Here is a 22587-nt window from a genome sequence, read left to right on the forward strand (position 1 = left end):
TGCATATTTCATGTATGAAACAGTTGAAACAGGCACCTGTGAAATGACTCTCAGGATTAACTCAAGGACTTTTGAATTATCCATTTGGTTCTGAGCTGTCACACTGATCTGGACCATTACAGTAAGCTAAAACAAGTACTGCAGAAATAGAATAGCAGAGATTTACACTTATTATAAAAGGAGATAATGATGACATAAGTATGATTGTTTTGCTAAAATGTAAATAATCATGCCCTTACTGGAGATCCTGGAAATCCAGGCTCACCGGTTTGTCCTGGTCTACCAGGTTCACCCTAAGGAAAAAACAAACAAAAAAAAAAACCAAAAAATAAAAACCATATGAAAATAGGAAATGTGATAACTTAGCACTCTTCCACTCAAACAATCTCCTTACTGTAACAGTTTCAGTGATAAATCAACTGCATACATAACTAACCATGTGCATTTGATACATTAACTTTCAAAAAGGTTTTAACAAATAATTGGGGAAACTGAAGACTGAGTCCAAAATGCACCTCAGCATCACAAGGTGGCGCTGCAACATAGTTTTCCTATGAATTAATGAGGCACTCTTTCCTCATCCCTGCTTGAGAGTGTCAGACTCTAGGTTGGTGACCATTTCTGTGTGATGTAATAGGAAAGAAAAGATGGTAGAACCAAATAAGCATATTTTGAAGATTATTCAAAGTCCTCCAGAGTCAAAACCAAATGCTCCTTTATAGGCATCAATCAGTTCAAACACATACAGGACTCTGAGCTGCAGGAATACGAATGTCTTCCAAAAAACAGTTTCTGGACCAAAAGAAGGAAAAGCTTTTCACAAGTGCAATTAAAGGACCCATTAGAAATGTATGAATTTCTCATAGCAGTATCAAGATTTAGCTTCACTGTACTGAGAGTTAACCATTTTCCAAAGATTCTTACACAGTTTAATGAGAAAGAAGCTGTCACAACAGCTATGGCAATATTTATACTAAAATATCTGGCATCTGCAGTTTTCAACTTATTTCCAAGTTATAAATTTCAATTCAGAGGCATTTAGTAGCTATGCAAATAAGTAATATTCATCTACCAGTAAATTCTTAGCTGAAAATGTGCAGTACATATATACTTACACAACATGCACAATACATACATTATATATATGTATACATACATGGATAGAGTTTTTAATACAGTTACTAATATAATAAATTATTAAAAAGGTAAAAAAATACTAAAGTTTTCTTGTGAAGATGCAGGTGGATTTTATCGTTACAGTTCCTCTAACTCATCATGCAATCCCAAAGAGAGGAGATGCCTTGAATTACCCTGTTCTAACTATGGAATATTAATAAGTCTGATTTCAAGAAAGATATCTCAGTTGAAGAACAGGCTCAAACAACAAATAATAAGGAGCCAGTGCTTAAACCTTAGGTATGATGGTGACATGTAAGGAATAGAAAGGAGGGTTTTGAAAAGGGGTGCTAGATTTTGTTGTTATGACACTGCACTTAATGAGGAGTGTGATTACAAAGAAAAGTAAATAGATTAAAGTAGTACAACAGGCACATCTGCTGGTTAGTCAACGGTCACATAGACGCCAGGATTTGTTTTATTTAAAATAAAACAAGGTACAAAGAATAGCAACTTACATCTTCACCAGGTTTGCCTGGAGGTCCCTCTGGTCCACGAGAACCAACTGGACCCTAAGAAATACATGTATTTCTTGAGAAGTCACTCTAGCCATCATTAAAATATCTATTTTCTCCATTTCAAAGTCCAGTTTTATAAAAACAGATGTGGAAAAGAGATTATTTTATGCCTAAGCACACTTTCTTAATTTTGTGGTGCACTTTCTAACCATCCTGCCCCTAAGAAATCTGCATTATGTTACATAAAAATATAAGATTAATTCTTTAGGAGAAAACAAACAAACAAACACCAATAATCACAGTTGCTATTGTTCCAAATTTATGCTTCTTGCTTTTACTTCTGAATCATTTTATTGCCTCAAAAAATTTACTATTCTCATCATCCTTCATGTAAGTTACACTACCAGGTATGGTTTTTACCAGTGCTTATTCAACCTCAGGTCTGTGCTGGAAAAGTTAATAATGACTATTTACATTATAATCATTATTATGCATGTTCAAAATTATTCCAATTCACTGATTCAGGACAACATGCTTTGAAGACCAGAATTGTTGACTGAAATTACTTAATACCTTCAGCTGAGACAACACGCATAGGAATATTTGTTCTGATGTAAGGGGTTATAACATATTATTTGCAATTTTATTGTAGAAATGTTTGTGTTTATTGGTCTTACCATAGGTCCTGGATCCCCAGGTTCACCAGGTGGGCCTGTGGGGCCAGCACCACCCTAAAGTTAACCAAGGATGAATACAGTTAAAAATTTCAAAAAAGTTAAAAATATAAGGATGTAAATTAAAATCCATGAACAGGAAAATCATGGCCCATGGGACAGTCTGGATCTAATTCAGAACCATCTCACATTGCAAAATGAGTAAAAGTTGGATACTAAAATAGTTCAAGCTATAGTTAAGCCCTGTGCCATACACAAATACTACTGTAAACTTAATACCATGCAATACTGAAACCAGAACAGTTATAATTTTAATTTCTGATTCCTCATTAAAAAATGTGTGTTGGGTTAAAAGTTTGTTAAAAGTCTAGTTAATTGTTCTTTTTGAGTTAATCTGTTTGTATAAGATATATATGGAGCAGAGCTTTTTAGAGCAGCATGTTCAGAATCATCTCTAGATGAAGATGCATTGATCCACACATCATTGAAGATGGACATTGCCTCAGAGACGAACACACACACACATGTGTTTTGCCTTCATTTCTGGCCAATTCTCTCAAATCCCATTTTGTGAAGTACTTACTTGCTTTCCTTGGAGACCCTGAGGACCTCTTGGACCCACTGGACCCTATTGAAAATATAAATTGTTACAAACTGGAAAACACCCTTGCCCAAGTAGTGTTCATCCTATGAAGACTGAAAGAAAACCTGATAATGACCTCCAAGGTAGCATTTCTGTGGTCAAACCCTCTGAAAGGCTTTTACGCAGGAGGGTGATGTTATGAAATGCAAAAAAAAAGTACACAGAATGGAAATCTTCAAACACAAAAAGTATAAATTCATTAGCAGTTGAAAATACGGGGTTGCTTGCTCTCTGGAACCTCACAGTCTCTGGAATCAGTCAAAACAACCAGATTGCCTGCATAGTGCCACTGAAAAAAAATGTAATAACAAAATAGAGCTGTCTTTAATAGTCTTCCCTTGAAGGGAATCTCATTACTCACATTAATCACATAATGGGATCGATGACAAAATAAATAATGCTGCTGTTCTCAGCCATAAGCAGCAAATGGCAATGGACAAACGGATTTTTATGAATCATACAAACCACCAAAACAGCTTCCAAACAGTTGTGGTTTGTTATAGAACATTCATATTTCCCCTTAAAAAAGTTTCCTGGGATTTTCAGGAAAAGTCTCATGCTTAATTGTAGTTTACACCATGAAGTAATGATAAACTTGTCTGAAAGGAATTCTCCTGCTTTTAGCAATACAAAAATATCTACAGAAGACAAAAACTTGCATTTTGACAAAGGCTCAAGGTGTATGTCTTTTACACACATTTCATTAATTTTTACAAAGAAAATGTAGAAAAGTTAGTAATAAGCCATTTAAAAATTCTAATCAATTTACAAACAAAGCAAAGAACAATGGGTCAGCTGAATGACTGCCAGTTATTCTGTTTACAAAGAATCAATCCGAAGAAAGTGAATACCAACTGCCTTCAGTGGACTTTGTGTAAGGCCTTAGAGAGACCTAACATATTCTTGAAAAATACATTAAAAGAGAAAAATATTGAAACAAATCATACTTGAGAAAGACAAGAGATGAGGCACGACAAGAAATGCAATGTCTTGAGACAAACGGAGTGAAAGGATTAAGAAAAATGGTGAGGGGCAACAAAGTAAGGACAGACTTGGAGAACAAATCATGATATGTACATACAGTAAGTTCACGTTCATAAAAAAGGGAAAGTTCTTTGAAGAAATCACTGCAAATCTTAATTCTAAGGCAAAATAGCAGATTATGTTTAGAACCCTTCAAATTGTATTGAAACTGAGTTTAAATGTTACTAACTGGAGACTTGGAGAGATAAGATCCAGGTAGCCAAACTCATGGACAGTACAATCACAAAGGATAGTTTCTTTAAGAATTAATGTTAAAAATAGTAACTAAGAGGGTAGCAGTACCTTCAAGATATCACAATGTGTTAAATACATGTAGTGAAAAGGGATAACATTTAAAAAACAGCCCCAAGAGTTCTAGCAGAGACAGCTTAGGATGGTGAGACAGCTTTCACAGATGGTAACAAAAAATAAAAAGTCAGTGTTGCCATTAAGTCCCCAGCAAACCAAAAGTACAGGGCATGTGAAAACAGTGAGAGATGCCAATGACAAAACTGGACCCATTGAAGAAATAGAATGTCTGTCTTAAAAATAAAGCACAGCTATCAGTTAACAGCTGATTTCAGATATGATCTTCTAAATTACTACCAAAAAGAAATATCTTTGATGTCACAATGTGAAAAGAAGTCTTCAAAGCTATATATTTGTTTAGTATGCTTTGTTTTATAGATGACAATTTTCAGTTACTCTGTAGTGAGTCAAGATATGAGAAAATCATGAGCTGTTTTTTTCCTGTACATTACTCTTATTAGCTCCCATATTTCAGAAGGAGGGAAGGAAGACAACAAGACTAGATATGGAGAAAAAAAACTTTTACTTTAACAGAAGAAAATTTTTTCACTTTTTTATAGATATTGTGCAAAACTGTACTAAAATACAGTGTACCTAGGCATAGTTCTAGAGGCATAGAAACTTGAAGGGAATTAATTTGCCTTTGCATTTTTGCATATGCATTCCACTTTCACCCTCTAATACAGTACACAGGGCTAATCTGGACTTACCACTGCACCAGGCATCAATCCCATCTGACTACCAAGTCCAGATTTCTCATCCAGTCCTGCCATCTGAGCTGAAAATGGCTGAAAAAATAAGGTGGATTATTTTAGCTGCCAGTAATTTTGATGGTTCGTAAGGCAAAAATCCATGTAACTGCATCTTAATCATTTATATGAGCTTTGCAGCACTAACAACAAAATTATTGTTTTAATAATTTTTTAATGATTTTATTTGTCTTTTTTAAGTTGTCTTTCTTGTAAATTTGGCTTCAAAGACCAGTCAAATGCATTATATTGTCTGCTTACTATTCTGACTCTACCTCCACTTTAAAATTAAACAAATGGGAAAATGACCTAAAAACCAGGAAAGCCTCCCATGAAATGAACTGGATTTCTTTCACCACCTTCAAATTCAAGCCACACCTTAATTTCACCCGCAATATTCTTTCACATCTTCTAAGCCATTCTTTTGTTTTCACTAACTGTGCTTCAGGTCCAGAAATATCTTACAGTAAATGGAAGAGTTCCATAAAATTAGTTGGAGGAAAAAAGGAAAAAATCTTGCAGAACACCTTGTCTGTATCTATAGCTGGTTAGCATTACTTTTCACAAACAGTTCCTTACTTAATCTTCTCAGTGGTGATCTGAACAATTCCAGCAAGAAGAATACTTCACCATATTTTAATTTCTCTTATTAGTTATTCTGTTATTTATAATTCATCTTAATTTTTTATTTCCTATATTCCTAATCTGGTACAAGAGTTGCCCAGGGTTTATGTAAGGTGGAAAGAACAAAACTCTGCTGCAGATTTAGATTTAGGCACCTTGGCTTTTTCACATGCTGCAACCAAATGCAAAAGGTGCATCCTTTTCAAAGTTTCTCATATTCAACTTGCCCTAGGTTTTGGCAGAACTTGTGCTGCTGCTGTCTGCTGTACCTCATGACTGTGATACAGGAACTGTGGGCAGAGCATTCCACATTCAGAAGTCACTCTTTGTCTCACATGGATCTGGCCCAAAACTCACTTTACTTTCTACTAAAGCAAGCGTAAAACTTACCCTGCTCAGTCCATCAGGTCCTGGGTGGGTAGGATGTCCTGGAGGACCAGGGTCACCAGGCTGGCCAGGGATACCAGGTTCACCATCAATCCCTGGAGGGCCACGAGGACCCTTGAGAAAAAATTAGAAATGCCAACACTGTAGAAAGGTATTCTTTAAAATCCTGGAAAACAACTACCTAATTTTTTAATAAATATGTATTCCTACAGAAACATCTTCAAACAAATAACATCCCTCAAGATCAGTACCCCTCGAGACCTTTTCCCACCTTCAGATCAGAAGTACTGGGTAAAATTAGTCACAGATCACACACAAGTTACCTGCAGTGATTTCTCTCACAGGCTCTTTTAGAAACTCAGGCTTCCTGTCATTCCAAAATAGAGTATACTCTTCCTGAAAAACTACTTGGCTATGCACACATGTACACACACACCCCCCTACTCCTGAAATGAGTTGTGAACAGACGGTATTCTGAAACAAACGAGAAGATTTGTGCATGTTGGATGGAAGCAGCACTTAGCAGAAAATTTTATTATTTAATATTTCCATTATAAACAGAAGTACACATTGCCAAACCTGAAAGTACATACTGTCCAAAGGAGGAAAAGAACGAGTCATTTTCTTTCCCCTGATCTCAACATAAAGAGAAAACAAAGCTAAGCATTAGGAAAAAGACAAACAAACAAAATAGTTGCCTATGAAGAATTAAGCAAGTTTCTAAGCAATGACTACTGATTTTCAACATCCAAACCAACACCGCTTAACAAACTCTGACATAGAAAAATGTCTCTTTTTTCTGTTTCTTTAAGGAAAAGCACCTACTTTCAGTCACAAAAAAATCAACCTGCTTCAAGCAACCTCCGACACTGAAACACAAAAAGTCCTTGAAAAGCATGTTTGTATTTGTATTTGGCACAGTGATTTATAACCAATGTGTGTGTGTGTGTGGTGGTGGCAATCAGATCTTGAGTATACATTTATTTATTTTATCAATAGATTTTTTTTTAAAAGCCGTTTCATTTTCTTTATTGTCCTATGGACCACGAGGTGGCACTATTGAAACACAGAATCGACTCCTGGCCCATCTCCGCTGCTTGGAAACGGTACCACTACAAGTTTTGCCTGCAATGGAACTGAAGGAAACGCAGACTATAGTAGAACACTGTCAAACTACTACCTATTTTAACTGTTATTGCAATTATAATCGAGTGTAAATCCATACTGAAAACACATCAATACGTTGGAGCCTATTTTCCATCTTTAGAACATCATTTGTAAACATCTCAAATTATATAATGCTCCAAAACTCCCCTTCCTCAGATGTATTTCGCAAATACTAACATGCCTTTCCCTAGCTGTTTCTCCTTCATTGTTACACTAACAAAGAATTTGAAGTAAAAAACATGCTAATACTCCTCAATTCACTTCACATCCAAGGGTCCTGTTTTTTAAAGAAGCAGAGATCCATAGCAAGGCTGCATTCCTTCTGCTCACTAGTCAGAAGGAGCCTATTTAAAGAACAAAGAAAAAAGAAAAGACAAAAAATCCAAAGAAAGAATGTCACAGGTTAATTCTATAAACGGTGTCTGTAAAAGGTCACCTGCTCCATGAGGTATTTTAAACAAAATGCCAACAACGTAGAGAATTTTTCATAACATAAACTGCAGGTGTGAGATAACATCAGTTTTCATAGAAATATTGAATCATTTAGTTTGGAAAAGACCTTGAAAAGATCATCAAGTCCAACCTTTAACCTAGCTCTGCCAACTCCACTACTAAACCATTACCCTAAGGACTACATTTATATGCCTTTTAAATACCTCCAGGGATGGTGACTTAACCACTTCCCTGGGCAGCCTCTTCCAATGCTTGACAACCCCTCTGCTGAAGCAGCACTCCTTGTTCTCAGACCTACACTGACATACACGCAGCTCACCAGAACCTTTTACGTAACATTTTCAAAGCAGCTGACTGGTTTCTAATCCCTTGATACTCCTTGAAAGCAGTGTAATAACGCGTGTCAAAAGAATTCAACGCTACAGCCTTTTGATATTTTAGGTGATTCTAGTGAGAACTCTGTAGAGATATAAAAGAGATGCATGGCACAGAATCAGAAATCATTTAGTATTTCATTATAATACACATCAGGAAACCACTTCAGGCATCTCTACAAACACAGCCAAGACTTCTCTGTGCACAACGAGATTTCACAATCACTCCCAAAACTCTTTTAAACATCTTGATACTCATTCTACATACAAGTGCCTTACAGTAACCCAGAGAGCAGCAGTGGCTTGGCATCCATCTCAAGGAGGCTGCACACTTAACTCCACTACTTTAGAGGAAGCTTCATTACCATCTAAGGAATATAGGCATGTACTGGAGGAACCACACAAAGGAGTCCGTTTTAGGCCTATGCCTAAACACAGCATTTGCTGTGTCCTGAGGGACAGGAAAATATCCTCATAGAAATTACAATGATACAAATCTAAAATCTGCTTTTAGCAGCTTCTGCCCTTTAACCTGTTTTCAACAGGAACATGTCAACTTTGGTATTTTCAGCACTCCTTTCTGGCCTTTCTGTGGTTCTCCAAATGTAAACACCAAAATTCCCTTATGAAGTCTTTATCTCCACAGAGCAATCTTGATTATATTAGTCACCAGCATACCAACATATGTAGTCACATATTAGCTCCTGCTAAATTCCTGAGCTTTTGCCTTTTCTGCAATACACTGAGACACAGTTCATATACTTTGTGATGCACAGTAGTAACCAGCAAAAAAGTCAAGTAACAAGTTCTTAAACAGGTGAATGTGATGTTCCATTTGTGTTCTTTTTTTTTTTTTTTTTTTTTTTAATCCTGAAGAGAGACATACTATCAGACACTGCTTTGGGAAAGTTCGCAGAGAAAGCATGGCTTTCAGTGGAAATACTGCTAAACCTCTGTCAACTATTTCATAACACTCAGATTTCAACTTACCCAGGGAATGGTGGTGAGGTATAAATTTTTTTTCTCTTTGTTACTAGATTCTCAGAAAACAGGAGGAAAGTTCTGGTAAGTCCAGAAGACAGAATCTAGAGTCACAGTTTAAAGCTGTCTAACATTTTGATGGTAGTCCAGTACTTGATTTCTGAGATATTTAATAACTTACAGGTCTTCCCTTTGGTCCTCGTTCTCCTCGTGGGCCTTGTGAGCCTGGAGGTCCCTAAAAGAAATATTAGGTACCTTTTAAACTAGGTAATTATTAATAAAGCCCTGAAAATATAAAATGTAATGTTTAGTTGAAAATTAGTATGTGGTATTTTTTTCACATCATTATAAAGAAAACAGCTACAATCGCCAAGTATTCAATATTTCTTCCCGATTGTACATTGCCTGAAGGGACAAAGAACAGGATACAGAGAACTACAAAATGGTTTAATCTCTGATGTGTTCCACGGGTTACTGTAGCAAAGGTTTTCTGAATGATGGAGGCTCTTAATGCAGAGATGTACAGGTTTGAGACCCATTTCCTGCTGGTCCAGAACTAAACTCGGTTTAGCCACGGCCAGGGCTGCATCACCTTTTACTCCTGTTATATTCCTGCCAGAAAAACATTCCCCAGCATCTACCTTGCACAAAGGTCCTCTTGCTTGTCCACACAATCATTCATTTAGGGCATAGGCTGACCTGATACTAGTAAAATATCCCATAATTTTGTTGCCTACTCAAATCCAATAGCTTTGCAGACAATACACACCACAGCCATGAAAGAGTCCTCCTTCACATTATCCTCAGAAATGGCAGAAAGTGGAAAATGCTATCACATCAGAGAAACAGAAGATCAGAAAATACTCACAGCTGGTCCTGGGCGGCCTCGTATTCCTGAAACCTAAAGAAGGCAATATAAATTAAAGTTAGCACACAGAATTATGGCTATACTTGTCCTAACTACCCTACCGAAAATTTATTATTGAAAATAAATAGCAAGAGGGAAAATTATAGTACCAGGAGAGTTTAGGGGGGTTTTTTAAAATAAATAAATAAATTCCACTGGTTATCTCTTCCCAGTTTAGAGTATAAGCAATATGAGCAAAATCTTGGAAGTACAGTTGTTCTAAAAAGGAAGAAAAAAAAGGTCTCAGCTTTTCATTTCTTGTGTTTATTTTCATGCTAGAAAGGGATAATAAATATAGAAAGTGATAATTTATTTCATCAGTTCTGTAGTGTCTCTGTACTTTCCAAATACTAACTTACCATTATACCTCCACAAAATTCTGATTTTAAAAACAAAGTACATGATTGATTTAACTCAAAAAGATTTTTTCCCAAAATGCAATTGACAAGAATTTCTAATGTCAAATACATGAAACAGCATAATTAATTGCATTCCTTTCAATTTCATAGGCTGTACATTTTGGGGTTATTTCCTTAATTACTGCAACTCTGCTTTGAAGCACTAAGATGTACACTTCAAGGATGTGCTGATAATTTAAGAGAAAAATGAACTTACAGTTGGCACTATTCCAGGTTCTCCTTTTTGTCCCTGTAGGAAAAACATACAAAACCATCAGACAGCAGAAAACAAGTAAAAGTACGTCTAAAGGTACCAGTTTCACCAATACCATCCCCATACAAATACTAAATGACAAATACTAAAACTTCCTTAAGGATACAACTAAGACTAAATTAAAACACCTGCAATGGCTAATCCATACTATTTTTAATGACTGCGGACATTGACTAAATGAAGGCTATAAATTAACAGACTTTGTAACTGCTTAACATACTGTCTGAAAGAAGAGTCAAACTAAAAAAATTACCATGATATTTAAGTACTAGAAAGCGTGTTGTAGTTCTGTTATTGAGTGATTTGATTCATGTGAAAAGCAGAGCCTAGAGTAGCATTCAGATTCCATTTCTGCAAGGCATTAAATTAAAATTCATATCATTACACTTATGGACATAAAAAACCTGCACATAACACGTGCAGTGTAGGGACAGATTACAAAATGTTGTCAAATGACTTTGGAGTGAAGGATGTGGCATTTGCCAATTATTTGAGATGAATGTATTGATAGTGATTACATAAAATAAATGAGTTATTGGAGGTAACCATTTTATTAAGGAAAAAAAAGAGGACTTTGTAAAGATAAAAAATCTTGTGCCTTGTTTATCAATTAATAATAAGCTGGTTAGTCCATGAATTTCCATTAACTACCTCTGTATAAGAGAGCTGCCTGGTTTTAGTAAGTGCATATTCTTGGTCACCTAAAAATTATTTCATTTCTTCTAGCTGCTTACTATCTAAGAAGCTCATTTATCATAATGTATTTTAATTTGTTTTATAATAATAGATATCCTTTTTATTTAATTACATACTATAGGAGATGCTGCCCACAGAAACATGGCTCTGTGTAAGAATGCATTGTCCCTGTGCTACCTACTGCACACTGGACACCTAAGTCTCAGCAAAAAAAACCAAAAAACTCTCCAAGTTTTAATAGTTTGGCTTCTAATCACAGAATAGTTAGTGCTGAAAGAGTCCTTAAAGATCATCTAGTTCTACCCTCGTGCCATGGGCAGGAATATCCCGCTATATCAGGTTACCCAAGGCCCCAGCCAACACAGCCTTAAACAACTCCAGGGATGGGGCTTCCATAACTTCCCTTAGCAACCTGCTCCAGTGTTTCACCACTCTTATGGTGAAGAAATTCCTCCTAATGTCTAGTCTAAATCTGCCCTTCTCCAGCTTATATCCATTCCCCCTTGTCCTATCACCACTGGCTTTTATGAATAGTGCATCTCCAGCTTTCTTGTAGGCCCCCTCCAGGTACTGGAAGGTCACTATAAGATCTCCTTGGAGCCTTCTTTTCTCCAGTCTGAACAACCCCAACTCTCTCAGCCTGTCCTCATAGCAGCGGTGCTCCAACCCTCAGATCATCTTTGTAGCCCTCTTCTGGACCCGTACCAACAGCTCCACATCCTTCTTTGGTTGAGGATTCCAGAACTGGACATAATACCCCAAATGAGGTCTCACAAGAGAGGAATAGAGGCGCAGAATCACTTCCCTCAACCTGCTGGACACACTTCTTTTGATGCAGCTCAGGACACAGTTGGCCTTCTGGTCTGTGAGCACACATTGCCAGCTCATATTGAGCTTCTCATCTACCAGCACCCCGATGTCCTTCTCTGCAGACTGCTCTCAATCACATCATCCCCCATCCTGCATTGAAACCAGGGATTGCCCCAACCCAGCTGTAGGACCTTGCACTTGGCCTTGTTGAACCTCATGATGTTTCCACAGGACCACACAGTCTGTCCAGGTCCCTCTGGATGACGTCCCATCCTTCCAGTGTGGCAACTACACCACTCAGCTTGGTGTCATCTGCAGACTTGCTGAGGGTGCACTCAATCTTGCTGTGAATATAATTGATGATTACATTAAACAGCACCGGTCCCAGTATGGACCCCTGAGGGACAGCACTAGTCACAGATCTCCATCTGGACTTTGACCTAGTCATACCTCCCCTCAATTTGTAGCACTGCTAGAGATGAAACAACCTAACTACTCAAACTGGAATTTCTTTGATGTAGACAGCAGGGATTTTCAGCCAGGGTGTTCTCCATATTAAGACCAGAATTATTGCCTGCGTTCCAGCATTTTTTTCCACACGGACTGCAAACTCCCTAGCCACTGAGAAAGACCAAGACAAAGGAATTAAGTATTTTTAACAGAGTCTATATTTCATTTCTGTGAAAACTTCCAAGAAGATGCAAAAGATTATTTTAACAGTTGTACTACATTAAATACATATTAAGGAAATCTTACCTTTCTTCCTCTACCTGTTAAAAAGGACAAAAGACAAGAGAGGAAATTAATGTTTTTACTCTGAGAGACAGAACATGATAACAGTTGAGTGAAGGTATTGCAGGTAGAGCCATCCCTGATCCTGAATGCACAGAAAATGGCACATTGCCTACAGGGAGCTGGGGAAGTTCCCAGGTAGTGGTTTGCGATGATGTCCTCTGATTTTCAGACGTTTCCAGCATTGCACAGAATAAGGAAAAGCATTTTAGGAAAGCAGAATGTCTTGTAGGCAACTGTCAGAAGCTGGCCTAATGATTGACAGTGAAGTCAAAGGAAGCTTTATTACTGACTTCAGTTCAAGCAATGTTGAAAGATTCACAATTTACTACACAGTATTTTTAAAAAGACAGAGCTGACTGAGGGATTTTTAACCTCATCTTGTCTGAAAAGCACTTACAATATCATGTGCCTGATTTCAGAGTCATATAGTCACACTCATATCCACAGAATAATATTTTATTAATATTTTGAATAACAGTAAGGAACACTGGAATGTATCCATACTGCTTTTATATTTGCTGGGTGTACCTTGTCAGTGTTGGCCTAATGCTTCCCAAAACTCACCAGAATCTACTATCTGTTTATTAATGCTTACCCAATCTTGCTGCATTGCTTAATTTCACAAGTCCCTACTACATGTTCTTTAGAAGTACTTTGTTCTATATTAAGCTAATCAACAGCAATTATATCTCCTGAAGAAATTGCTTTAGTTATTACAAATAGAATGTAGTTCCAGTAATGCAATACACAGTATTAATTAATTGAAAGTTCAGAGATAACCTTTTAAGAACATCTAGGGGGATTGCTTCATCCAAGTCTCTCCAGGAAGAAGAAATGGCCTTGAAAAGACATGATCTTTAAGGTATACCACAGGAAGAATGCATCTAGGGAGTTAATAATACTTAACGCTACTTTTTTTTTATGTCTCACAAAAGGATCACATGTCCATTTTTCCACTTTGGAGAAATACTTTATACTCTTTAGATTTTACCATTTACATATAATGTTTACATTTATTTATCTGTTGAAGGGGTTTCAAATTGAGCATTTTATTAAGCATGCACTTAAAATCATAGAATCATAGAATCACCATGTTGGAAGAGACCCACCGGATCATCGAGTCCAACCATTCCTATCAAACACTAAACCATGCCCCTCAGCGCCTTGTCCACCCGTGCCTTAAACACCTCCAGGGAAGGTGAATCAACCACCTCCCTGGGCAGCCTGTTCCACTGCCCAATGACCCTTTCTGTGAAAAATTTCTTCCTAATGTTCAGCCTAAACCTCCCCTGGTGGAGTTTGAGGCTCCTTGTCCTGTCCCCTGTCACTTGGGAGAAGAGGCCAGTACCCTCCTCTCCACAACTTCCTTTTAGAGAGTTGTAGAGAGCAATGAGGTCTCCTTTCAGCCTCCTTTTCTCCAGGCTAAACAACCCCAGCTCTCTCAGCCACTCCTCGTAAGACTTGTTCTCCAGCCCCCTCACCAGCTTTGTCACTCTTCTTTGGACTCGCTCCAGAGCCTCAACATCCTTCTTGTGGTGAGGGGCCCAGAACTGAACACAGTACTCAAGATGCTGTCTCACCAGTGCTGAGTACTTTAATTATATATTTTTATATAATAAATAATTTATTTTATTTTCTACGTTTATCTTAATATATTTATTATATATATATTTATCTTTCTGTTCCAGATGTTCCACAAGAAGAAGTCAGAGTTCAATCTCCTTGCCATATTAAGATGAAATTTAGTTCAGCCTTTTAGTTATAAAGGCCCTTGGGCTGATAACAGATTCATCATCAGAAGAAAACTGTTTCAAGAGCCAGCTTAGGTGCAACCCAAGATGGAAGATAACTGCCAAGCACCTATTTTCTTTCACCATGTTTAAAGTTTCACCATGGAAATACTACTAGAAATTTCAGTATCATGAGGTTCCTAGTTCTTTGGGCCATCTCTTCTCCCAAAAAAGCAAAGTGGAAAGCAATCTTACCGATGGTGGTGTCAAATTCCCGTGTTGTGTGGGGACACACACGACAACACTCCCCTGGGGGCACCTGCGGGTTCTCACACTCCAGCACATCTTGACACTGGATTTCATCACAAAGAATAGCTCCGTTGTCACAGACGCAAATTTGGCATGGTGAGGGTTTCCAAATATCCCTGTTCAAGTACATTTGGCCATTCTGGGTGCAGGCTATTTCTTCAACATCTTCTCCTGGGATAGGGGAGAGAATATACAACAGGTTTTCCAACTGTGAAATCAAATGAGGAGTAGGTCTGCACAAGGAAACAGCAAGTCTGTAGCTAAAAAGCAGCATCACATACACAAAGAAAACAGAACACAAGAAAAACAAGTGCCCACAAAAGCAATGAACTGTCCCCCCAGGCTGTTCCCAGACAATGGGTCACATATCTGCAAACCAAGATCTCCAGTACCAAGATGGCCTCTTGAGTAGTATGCAACAAAGCTGTCACACACAGTCCAAAATGATGATCCCTGGGATGCTGTAGAGAAGATTAATCTTATCTGGGTGGGACCTCCCTCTGACCACAGAAAACTTCTATCAAAAATGTCTTTCTTACTGGGCAATCCAGTTAAATCTATTACCTGAAAATTCCCAAATAGACCTAATTTTTAACTGATACAAGACTGGGAATAGGGGCAATTTTATATATATAGGACACATCCCATTAATCAAAGATCATGACCACTGTTTTTTTTAAGAAAGCCTGTTATTAGCATAAAAATTAACAGCTCTAAGCACAAGGAAATTTTCAAGTTCTACGCATTTCTGTTCTAATCCAAAACAGATGTAAACAGAAATCACAAAGTAATAATTAGGAACAGATTTGGGATTTCAGCTTCATGCTTTAAATCAAGTCCAGTTATTCTGTCAGTGTGCAAGCTCAGAGAAGCAGATCAGATGTGTCATTAACTGTTGCCTGCCATCACTAACTTCTTCAGCTTTCAAAAAGAAACTGAAATCAAATTTATATCAAGTCACTCCTCTCTTCAATCAATTTACCACACCAGCCAACCAAAAGACTTGAAGGGGTGTTGCAGGAGCTCAGGAGGAAATGTTTTTAATGTGAAGTAAAGACATCAACCAAGCATGCTGCACAGCCCTTTTGTGACACTGCGAGAATAGCTTTCCTAACTACAGACTGTATTTTGGAAAGCACTCTTCTCACTTCTCTCTTGTGTGCATGACATAACGTGCTTGTCTGACATACTTAGCCTTCTCCCCCCAGATGTCTGGCATATGGTCTATGTCTTCCTTAATGTCTCACCCACAGAACTCATTGTGCTGTTCAGAAGAGCAACAGTTTTACATAAATGAAATTTCTAAGTTATCAAGTCCAAAGTCAGCATTCTGTCATAACTTAAAAAAAACCTATGTAGCAACTGCTTTAGCAAACCAGATCTGAGCCACGATGTGACTAGCTTCTGCCTCAGTCCCACTCAGCAGCTGAGAAAGAGGCAGATGAAGGCAGGAGCAAAAATGTATGTACCGATTTCTGGAAGTGTACTAAGAAGTCTGTTTTCCTATCAGATTGCAGATGTGCTGATAACAATGCAAGAAATCCAAACAAAAAAAGCCACCTCAAAATACTGCCAGAAAATAAATTTTTAATTTTAAACCTTTTGGCTATGTTTGGTGCTTTTAGTTTTCTTTTCTAGTGCGACTGCATTACACTGAGAGGGTAACCTGAAAAGAGCAGCTATTTCAAAGCCAATACACCCCACAAGCACATTTTGACTGAACTGCAGGCATGTCCATCTATGCACAGACGGGGAAAAAGCAGCAAAGCAAACTGTTCTACCAATCACAGGTTTGGAAATCTATAAGCTTTTTTAATCACTAAGACTAAGTCACAGACTCATTAGGCTGCCCCTTGTCCCCACCTCTGCAGTTGTAACAAAATAACAAATGGCTTGAGAAGTAGCTTTGGAAATCCTTGCAGTGGCAAAAGGATCTGCTAGCCCGTTTGGTTGCAAATCCATTGAAGTAAGTGAAAATTAATTTCAAAGCAATCTGCAAATATAAGAGGAAAAGTAGAAGAAATATCCTATGATAAATTAAAGACTTACTCATTCATGAGCTTCCACAAAGGACCTTTGTGAAATAGGATCTCAATGAAAAGCATAGCGAATACAATGCAATTATTTTTCCACTGTATATTGATCTGTTGCAGTATCAGATATGCCTATGAGAAGCTATTTGTTCTGAAGTCAAACAGTTGTAGCTAATATGCTGTATCATAATACCTAGACACTACACAACAACAGTTTGGAAGTAAAAATCGGATCATGAACTGATATACCCAGGCCCACTTTTGTGTCAGCGCTGAAATTGTACTTGTTACTGGAGCAGACTTCATCCCAGCCACTAGATGTCAGAGCCCATCCAGCATTGCGAGCAAGTGTCAAAGAAGTTTATGCACAGTAAAGGCATGCAAGGCACACCCTGCTTTGGGCTGAACTTGTTTTCCTTTCCTCATGATTAATTTCACTCCTCAACAAGCCAACAATAGGACAAGCGTTTTAAAAGACACCATATTGCACCACCAGATATACATAATTTGGAAATCAACAGCTGAAAATACACTGCTGCTTAGTCTGCTGTTTAAAAGTTACTCCTTGTTAGGAGTAAGACTCCTAGTCATATTGCTTTCATTGCCTTCTGATTTGCATCTTGCACGTGAATAAGGGAAGCAAGGCCTGGGTTTGGAACTAGGTAGAAACTCTAGAAACTTCCCCAAAGTCCCAAACTATACTGTCCTGCTCCCTGTCTCTGCTTATAGACAACATCACATAGAAGTTGTCAACCACCTTCAGCTGAAGAGGCGGCAAGTATATGATAGAAGGGAACATATCTCTCAATGCCCTACTTGTGAAAAAATGGTTCAAGCAAAACTTGCAGATATAAAGGTTTTCTGCAGACATCAAAAACTTTGGTTCATAGATGAGATGGCAAGGGAAAGAGGAGGATTAGACAGCAAAGTAGCTCTATTTCGTTACATTTTTACTAGTCCTACCAATATGATAATAAAAGGAGCCTAAAGGCTGATAGACCTACAGAAGTAGAGTACAGAAGTAGAGAACATGGTCTAACAAAAGCAAAAAATATGATGACTGGCATTGAAAGCATAGTCTGACATTTTTGTGCTTCCTTCTGCCAAGAGGGACTTCTATGGATGTATGCTGTAACCTAACCTCAATGCTTTTACATTGCCTAACACAAAAAGATTAGAGCAGAAGTGGTATGCTTACTGAATGAAAAAGCACTGGAAACAACGCAGCTTATGCAGGTAGCTTCTCATTCTCTCTTTGTCATCCTGATGCTAGTTTGTAAAAAGTGCAAGGAAATGTAAGACTACACAGATACAGTGATTTTTCAATTAAAAAAAGTTTCTAGAATATGAAAAGCTGAGTTGCAAGTTACAAAATTTAATCCTGCTAACTCACAAAGCAGAAGTGCAGAAGTAAATCAAAGCGAAAGATGATACATATTAACAACCATTTTGCTGATGTACTACTGCCCATGTGTAGAGACTGCCAAGAGAGGGGTGAGAAGAGCTTGGTGTTAATCATCTTTAATTGTCAGCCTGTTACAACAATAATGTAGGGCTTGATCCAGTTCCATTAAAATCAATGGGAAAAAAATCATTTACTGCAATAAGAATCAGGCTGCCTGTTTTGTTTATCTTTTGATAAGGTTTTTTGAGTGGCAAAAAAGTATTATCCAAATTATTGTGCTGTGCAAATTATAATGTAAACAACAATTTTTTGAAAATCAGATACTTTTCAGAAGGGCTGATCAATACAAAGCCTATTTTGTATTTGTTGCACAGAAAGTTCTTGTTAATAATGATTAACACACACAGATTACATAAGTACTTTACTGTTAGATACATGAGTATGAACCTGGAATCCCTTACCAATAAAGGACTGAATTGATTCACAGCTCACTTAAATATTTGATCACCAAAGTCAAATTTACATTCAGACATTTCCTTTCAGGATACATCATACATCTCAGTAAACATTAGATAACAGCTACAGTACAACAATGCACTTAAGTCCAAATAACTTAGCATACTTTTGGAAACACCAACCACTAACAAGGCCTGTAGCACATTCTTAATTCAGTAAGGGTGACAGCAGATGAATCTTCGGTTGGTGCCTTCAAATTTAGTTTAAGTTTCCCTGTACAGGCAAAAGAGTAAGCAATGAATGACACACACAGATTCATCAAGAGTATCATACAGAGGATTTTTAATTATAGGACTGTATAAAAGAATAACTGGCAGAGATTCATTGGTCTAAAATTACAGTCTGTAGCTCTGTGTTGCTTTATGCCAGCTGAAGGTTTGTATGAACATTTTATTTTCCATTTCCCCTAAGGAAATTGGGTTTATGTGATCCTACAGGCTGCACTGTGACATCTCTGTCCCCAAGCCCATTTGAATCCTATGGCTGATTTCAACTAAGTTTGACATAGACCATGTGAGAGACAAGGTCACTAAAATAACTGTGCTCCTGCAAATTTCATGAATATGCACACTTAGAAAGTGAAGGGAGTTCCAAGTTCAGGAATGCATACAGGCACAGAAACGTGTAGGAAACCAGGTTTCAACAGAACTGTTTCTTAGGAAAGCGATGGGGTTTTTAATTCATCCTGCCAAGTTTCTGCTTTAAAAATCCTAGAGAACTACTTGTAAAGTTGACAATAAATAGATGTTTTTTAAAAGCATTTCACAGACATTGAATGGTCTTAGTTCCAAATGAATTTTCAATGTGACTGTGGGAGTCAGCCCTATAGAGAAGAAGCTACAAAACTTTGTGCCTTGTTTCAGAAGCAGAAAAGCCCTGGGATGTTGGCCTAAATTATGTAGATAATTTTAAAACATGTATTTTAGGACTGGAACATTACAGACTCAACTGTTTTTCCTGCAGAGTCCACAAATAAGTATGAATATTGCTAATTATCAAGGTACAAGCTTAGCTCCCAAGCAGAGACTTAATTGCTATAGCAGTTAACCAAAGCCTTACTAAGGACGTACACTTCACTGCTGGCCAGTCACTTCTGGCTGGCACTACGGGGAGGGAGTTCATCCTCTGAGATTCTTCAACAAAAAATATTGAACCTTCAAGCTCTGAACAACAGTCCACAGGCAAAAAGCAAAAAGATGTTCACTGGTGGATTTCAAGGTCCTGAAAGATATGGGGCAAGCAAGGAGTATAGTCATAACTCTAAACTTCAGGAAAGCAGAATTCCAGCACTTCAAGGAGTTAGTCAGTAGGACCCCCTGGAATATGGTCCTCAGGGACAAAGAAGCAGAACAGAGCTGGCAAATATTTAAGGATGCTTTCCATAAAGCACAAGACTTCTCAGCCCCCAGATGTAGGAAACCAAGCAGCGAAGGGAAAAGACCAGCGCGGCTGAGTCAAGACCTGCTGGTCAAACTCAAGAACTGGAGGGAACTGCACAGGCAGTGCAAGCAGGAAAGAGTTTAGGGATGCTGCCCGGTTATGTAGGGATGGGGTCAGGAAGGCCAAGGCACAGCTGGAGCTGAACTTGGCAAGGGAAGTGAAGACTAACTAGAAGGGTTTCTACAGGTACATCAATCAGAAAAGGAAAGTTAAAGAGAACATGCCCCCACTGATGGATGAGAATGGTGACCTCATATCAACAGATAAGGAGAAGGCTGAGGTACTCAACAACATTTTTGCCTCAGTCTTCACTGACAGCTGCTCTCCTCACCCCTCATGGGTCATGGGACAGCAAGATGGTGATCAGGGGGCTAAAGCCCCTCCCACAGTAGAGGAGGATCAGGTTCATGATCACCTGAGGAACCTGAACATATATAAGTCTATGGGACCTGATGAGATGCATCCCAGAGTCCTGAGGGAATTGGCCGATGTGGTTACCAAGCCACTCTCCATAATATTTGAAAAGTCATGGCAGTCAGGAGAAGTCCCTGGTGACTGGAAGAAGGGTAACATTGTCCCCATTTTTTAAAAAAGTAGAAAAGATGACCCTGAGAACTACCAACCCCTCAGGCTTGCCTGGGAAGATCATGGAACAGATCCTCCTAAAAGCTATGCACATGAAGGACAGGGAGGTGATTAGTCTCAGCCAGCATGGCTTCACCAGTGGCAAATCCTGCCTGAACAACCTAGTGGCTTTATATGATGGGGTAACCATAGCAGTGGACACAGGTAAACCAACAGATGTGTTCTATTGGGACTTCTGTAAAACCTTTGACATGGTCTCCCACAATATCCTTCTCTCTAAATTGGAGATATATGAATTTGATGGGTGGACTGTTCAGTGGATAAGAAACTGGTTGGATGGTCGTATTCAGATAGTAGTGCTCAATAGCTTAATGTCCAGATGGAGATCCATGACAATTGATGTCCCTCAGGGGTCCATACTCATACCAGTGCTGTTTAATATCTTCATCAATGATACAGACAGTGAGATAGAGTGCAACTTCAGCAAGTTTGCAGATAACACTAAGCTGAGTGGTGTCATACCAGAAGGATGGGATGTCAGCCAGAGGGACCTGGAGAAACCGGAGAAGTGGGCTTGTGAGAACCTCATGAGGTTCAACAAGGCCAAGTGCAGGGTCCTACAGCGGGGTGGGGCAATTTGCGGTTTCAATACAGGAGGACTGAAATGGGGAATAATGTGATTGCGAGCAGCCCTGCAATGAAGGACATGCGGGTGCTGGTCGATGAAAAGCTCAACATAAGCAGGCAATGTGTGCTTGCAGCCCACAAGGCCAACTGTATCCTGGGCTGCATCAAAAGAACCGTGGCCAGCAGGGCAAGGGAGGTGATTCTGCCTGTCTGTTCCTCGCTTGTGAGATCCCACCTGGAGTATCGTGTCTGGTTCTGGAATCCTCAACATAAGAAAGACATAGATCTGTTGGAACAGGTCCAGAGGAGGGCTACAAGGATGATCTGAGGGCTGGAGCACCTTCTATATGAGGACAGGCTGAGAGAGTTGGGCTTGTTCAGCCTGGAGAAGTCTCTGGGGAGACCTTATAGCGGCCTTCCAGTACCTGAACGGGGCCTACAACAAAGCTGGGGAGGGACTTTTTACAGAGGCATGTGGTGATAGGACTAGGGGAAACGTATTTAAATAGGAGAGGGGCAGACTTAGAGTAGACACAAGGAGGGATTTCTTCACAATGAGGGTGGTGAGGCACTTGCATATGTTGCCCAGAGAGGTCATGGATGTCCCATCCCTGGAAGCATTCAAGGCCGGGTTGGATGGAGCCTTGGGCAGCTTGATCTAGTGGGAGGTGTCCCTGCCCATGGCAGGGTGGTGGAACTGGATGATCTTTAAGGTCCCTTCCAACTCAAACCATTCTACGATTCTGTGATTCTCTGACTCAGAAGAAGAGGTAATTTCCCAGGTAAAGGGCTCTCTGAGTGTGTTCTGACAATTGGGTTTTGTTTCTTCCAAAATAAATAGTTTTGTTTTCCACTCTGAATTGGGATTCCAGATTTGGCTGAACAGGGAAAAATGAAAAGGAAATACTATGTTTAAGATACAGCTAGACTCTTCTGAATGGATTTTAAATTAACATCCAAATTACACAATTGTTTCTCTACTGTTTTCTTACCTGGATGGAAACAATACTACCCTACCTTTGGGTTGGTAGTCTGTATTTCCCC

General features: G+C 38.7%; 1 protein-coding gene across 1 annotated transcript in view; it reads right to left on the reverse strand.

The window, feature by feature from the left end:
- Positions 1-22587, reverse strand: part of COL5A2 (collagen type V alpha 2 chain) — a 115318-nt gene that overhangs the window by 40914 nt on the left and 51817 nt on the right. Inside the window, exons 2-12 of the mRNA XM_069860770.1 lie at positions 14884-15108; positions 12860-12873; positions 10541-10573; positions 9887-9919; positions 9200-9253; positions 6047-6157; positions 4994-5071; positions 2892-2936; positions 2312-2365; positions 1635-1688; positions 240-293 (exon numbers count right to left, since the gene is read on the reverse strand). Coding sequence (XP_069716871.1) covers positions 240-293; positions 1635-1688; positions 2312-2365; positions 2892-2936; positions 4994-5071; positions 6047-6157; positions 9200-9253; positions 9887-9919; positions 10541-10573; positions 12860-12873; positions 14884-15108 — 755 coding nt within the window. The remainder of the gene's footprint in view (positions 1-239; positions 294-1634; positions 1689-2311; positions 2366-2891; positions 2937-4993; positions 5072-6046; positions 6158-9199; positions 9254-9886; positions 9920-10540; positions 10574-12859; positions 12874-14883; positions 15109-22587) is intronic.

This window comes from Phaenicophaeus curvirostris, chromosome 7, assembly GCF_032191515.1.
Source record: "Phaenicophaeus curvirostris isolate KB17595 chromosome 7, BPBGC_Pcur_1.0, whole genome shotgun sequence".
Lineage (NCBI taxonomy): Eukaryota > Metazoa > Chordata > Aves > Cuculiformes > Cuculidae > Phaenicophaeus > Phaenicophaeus curvirostris.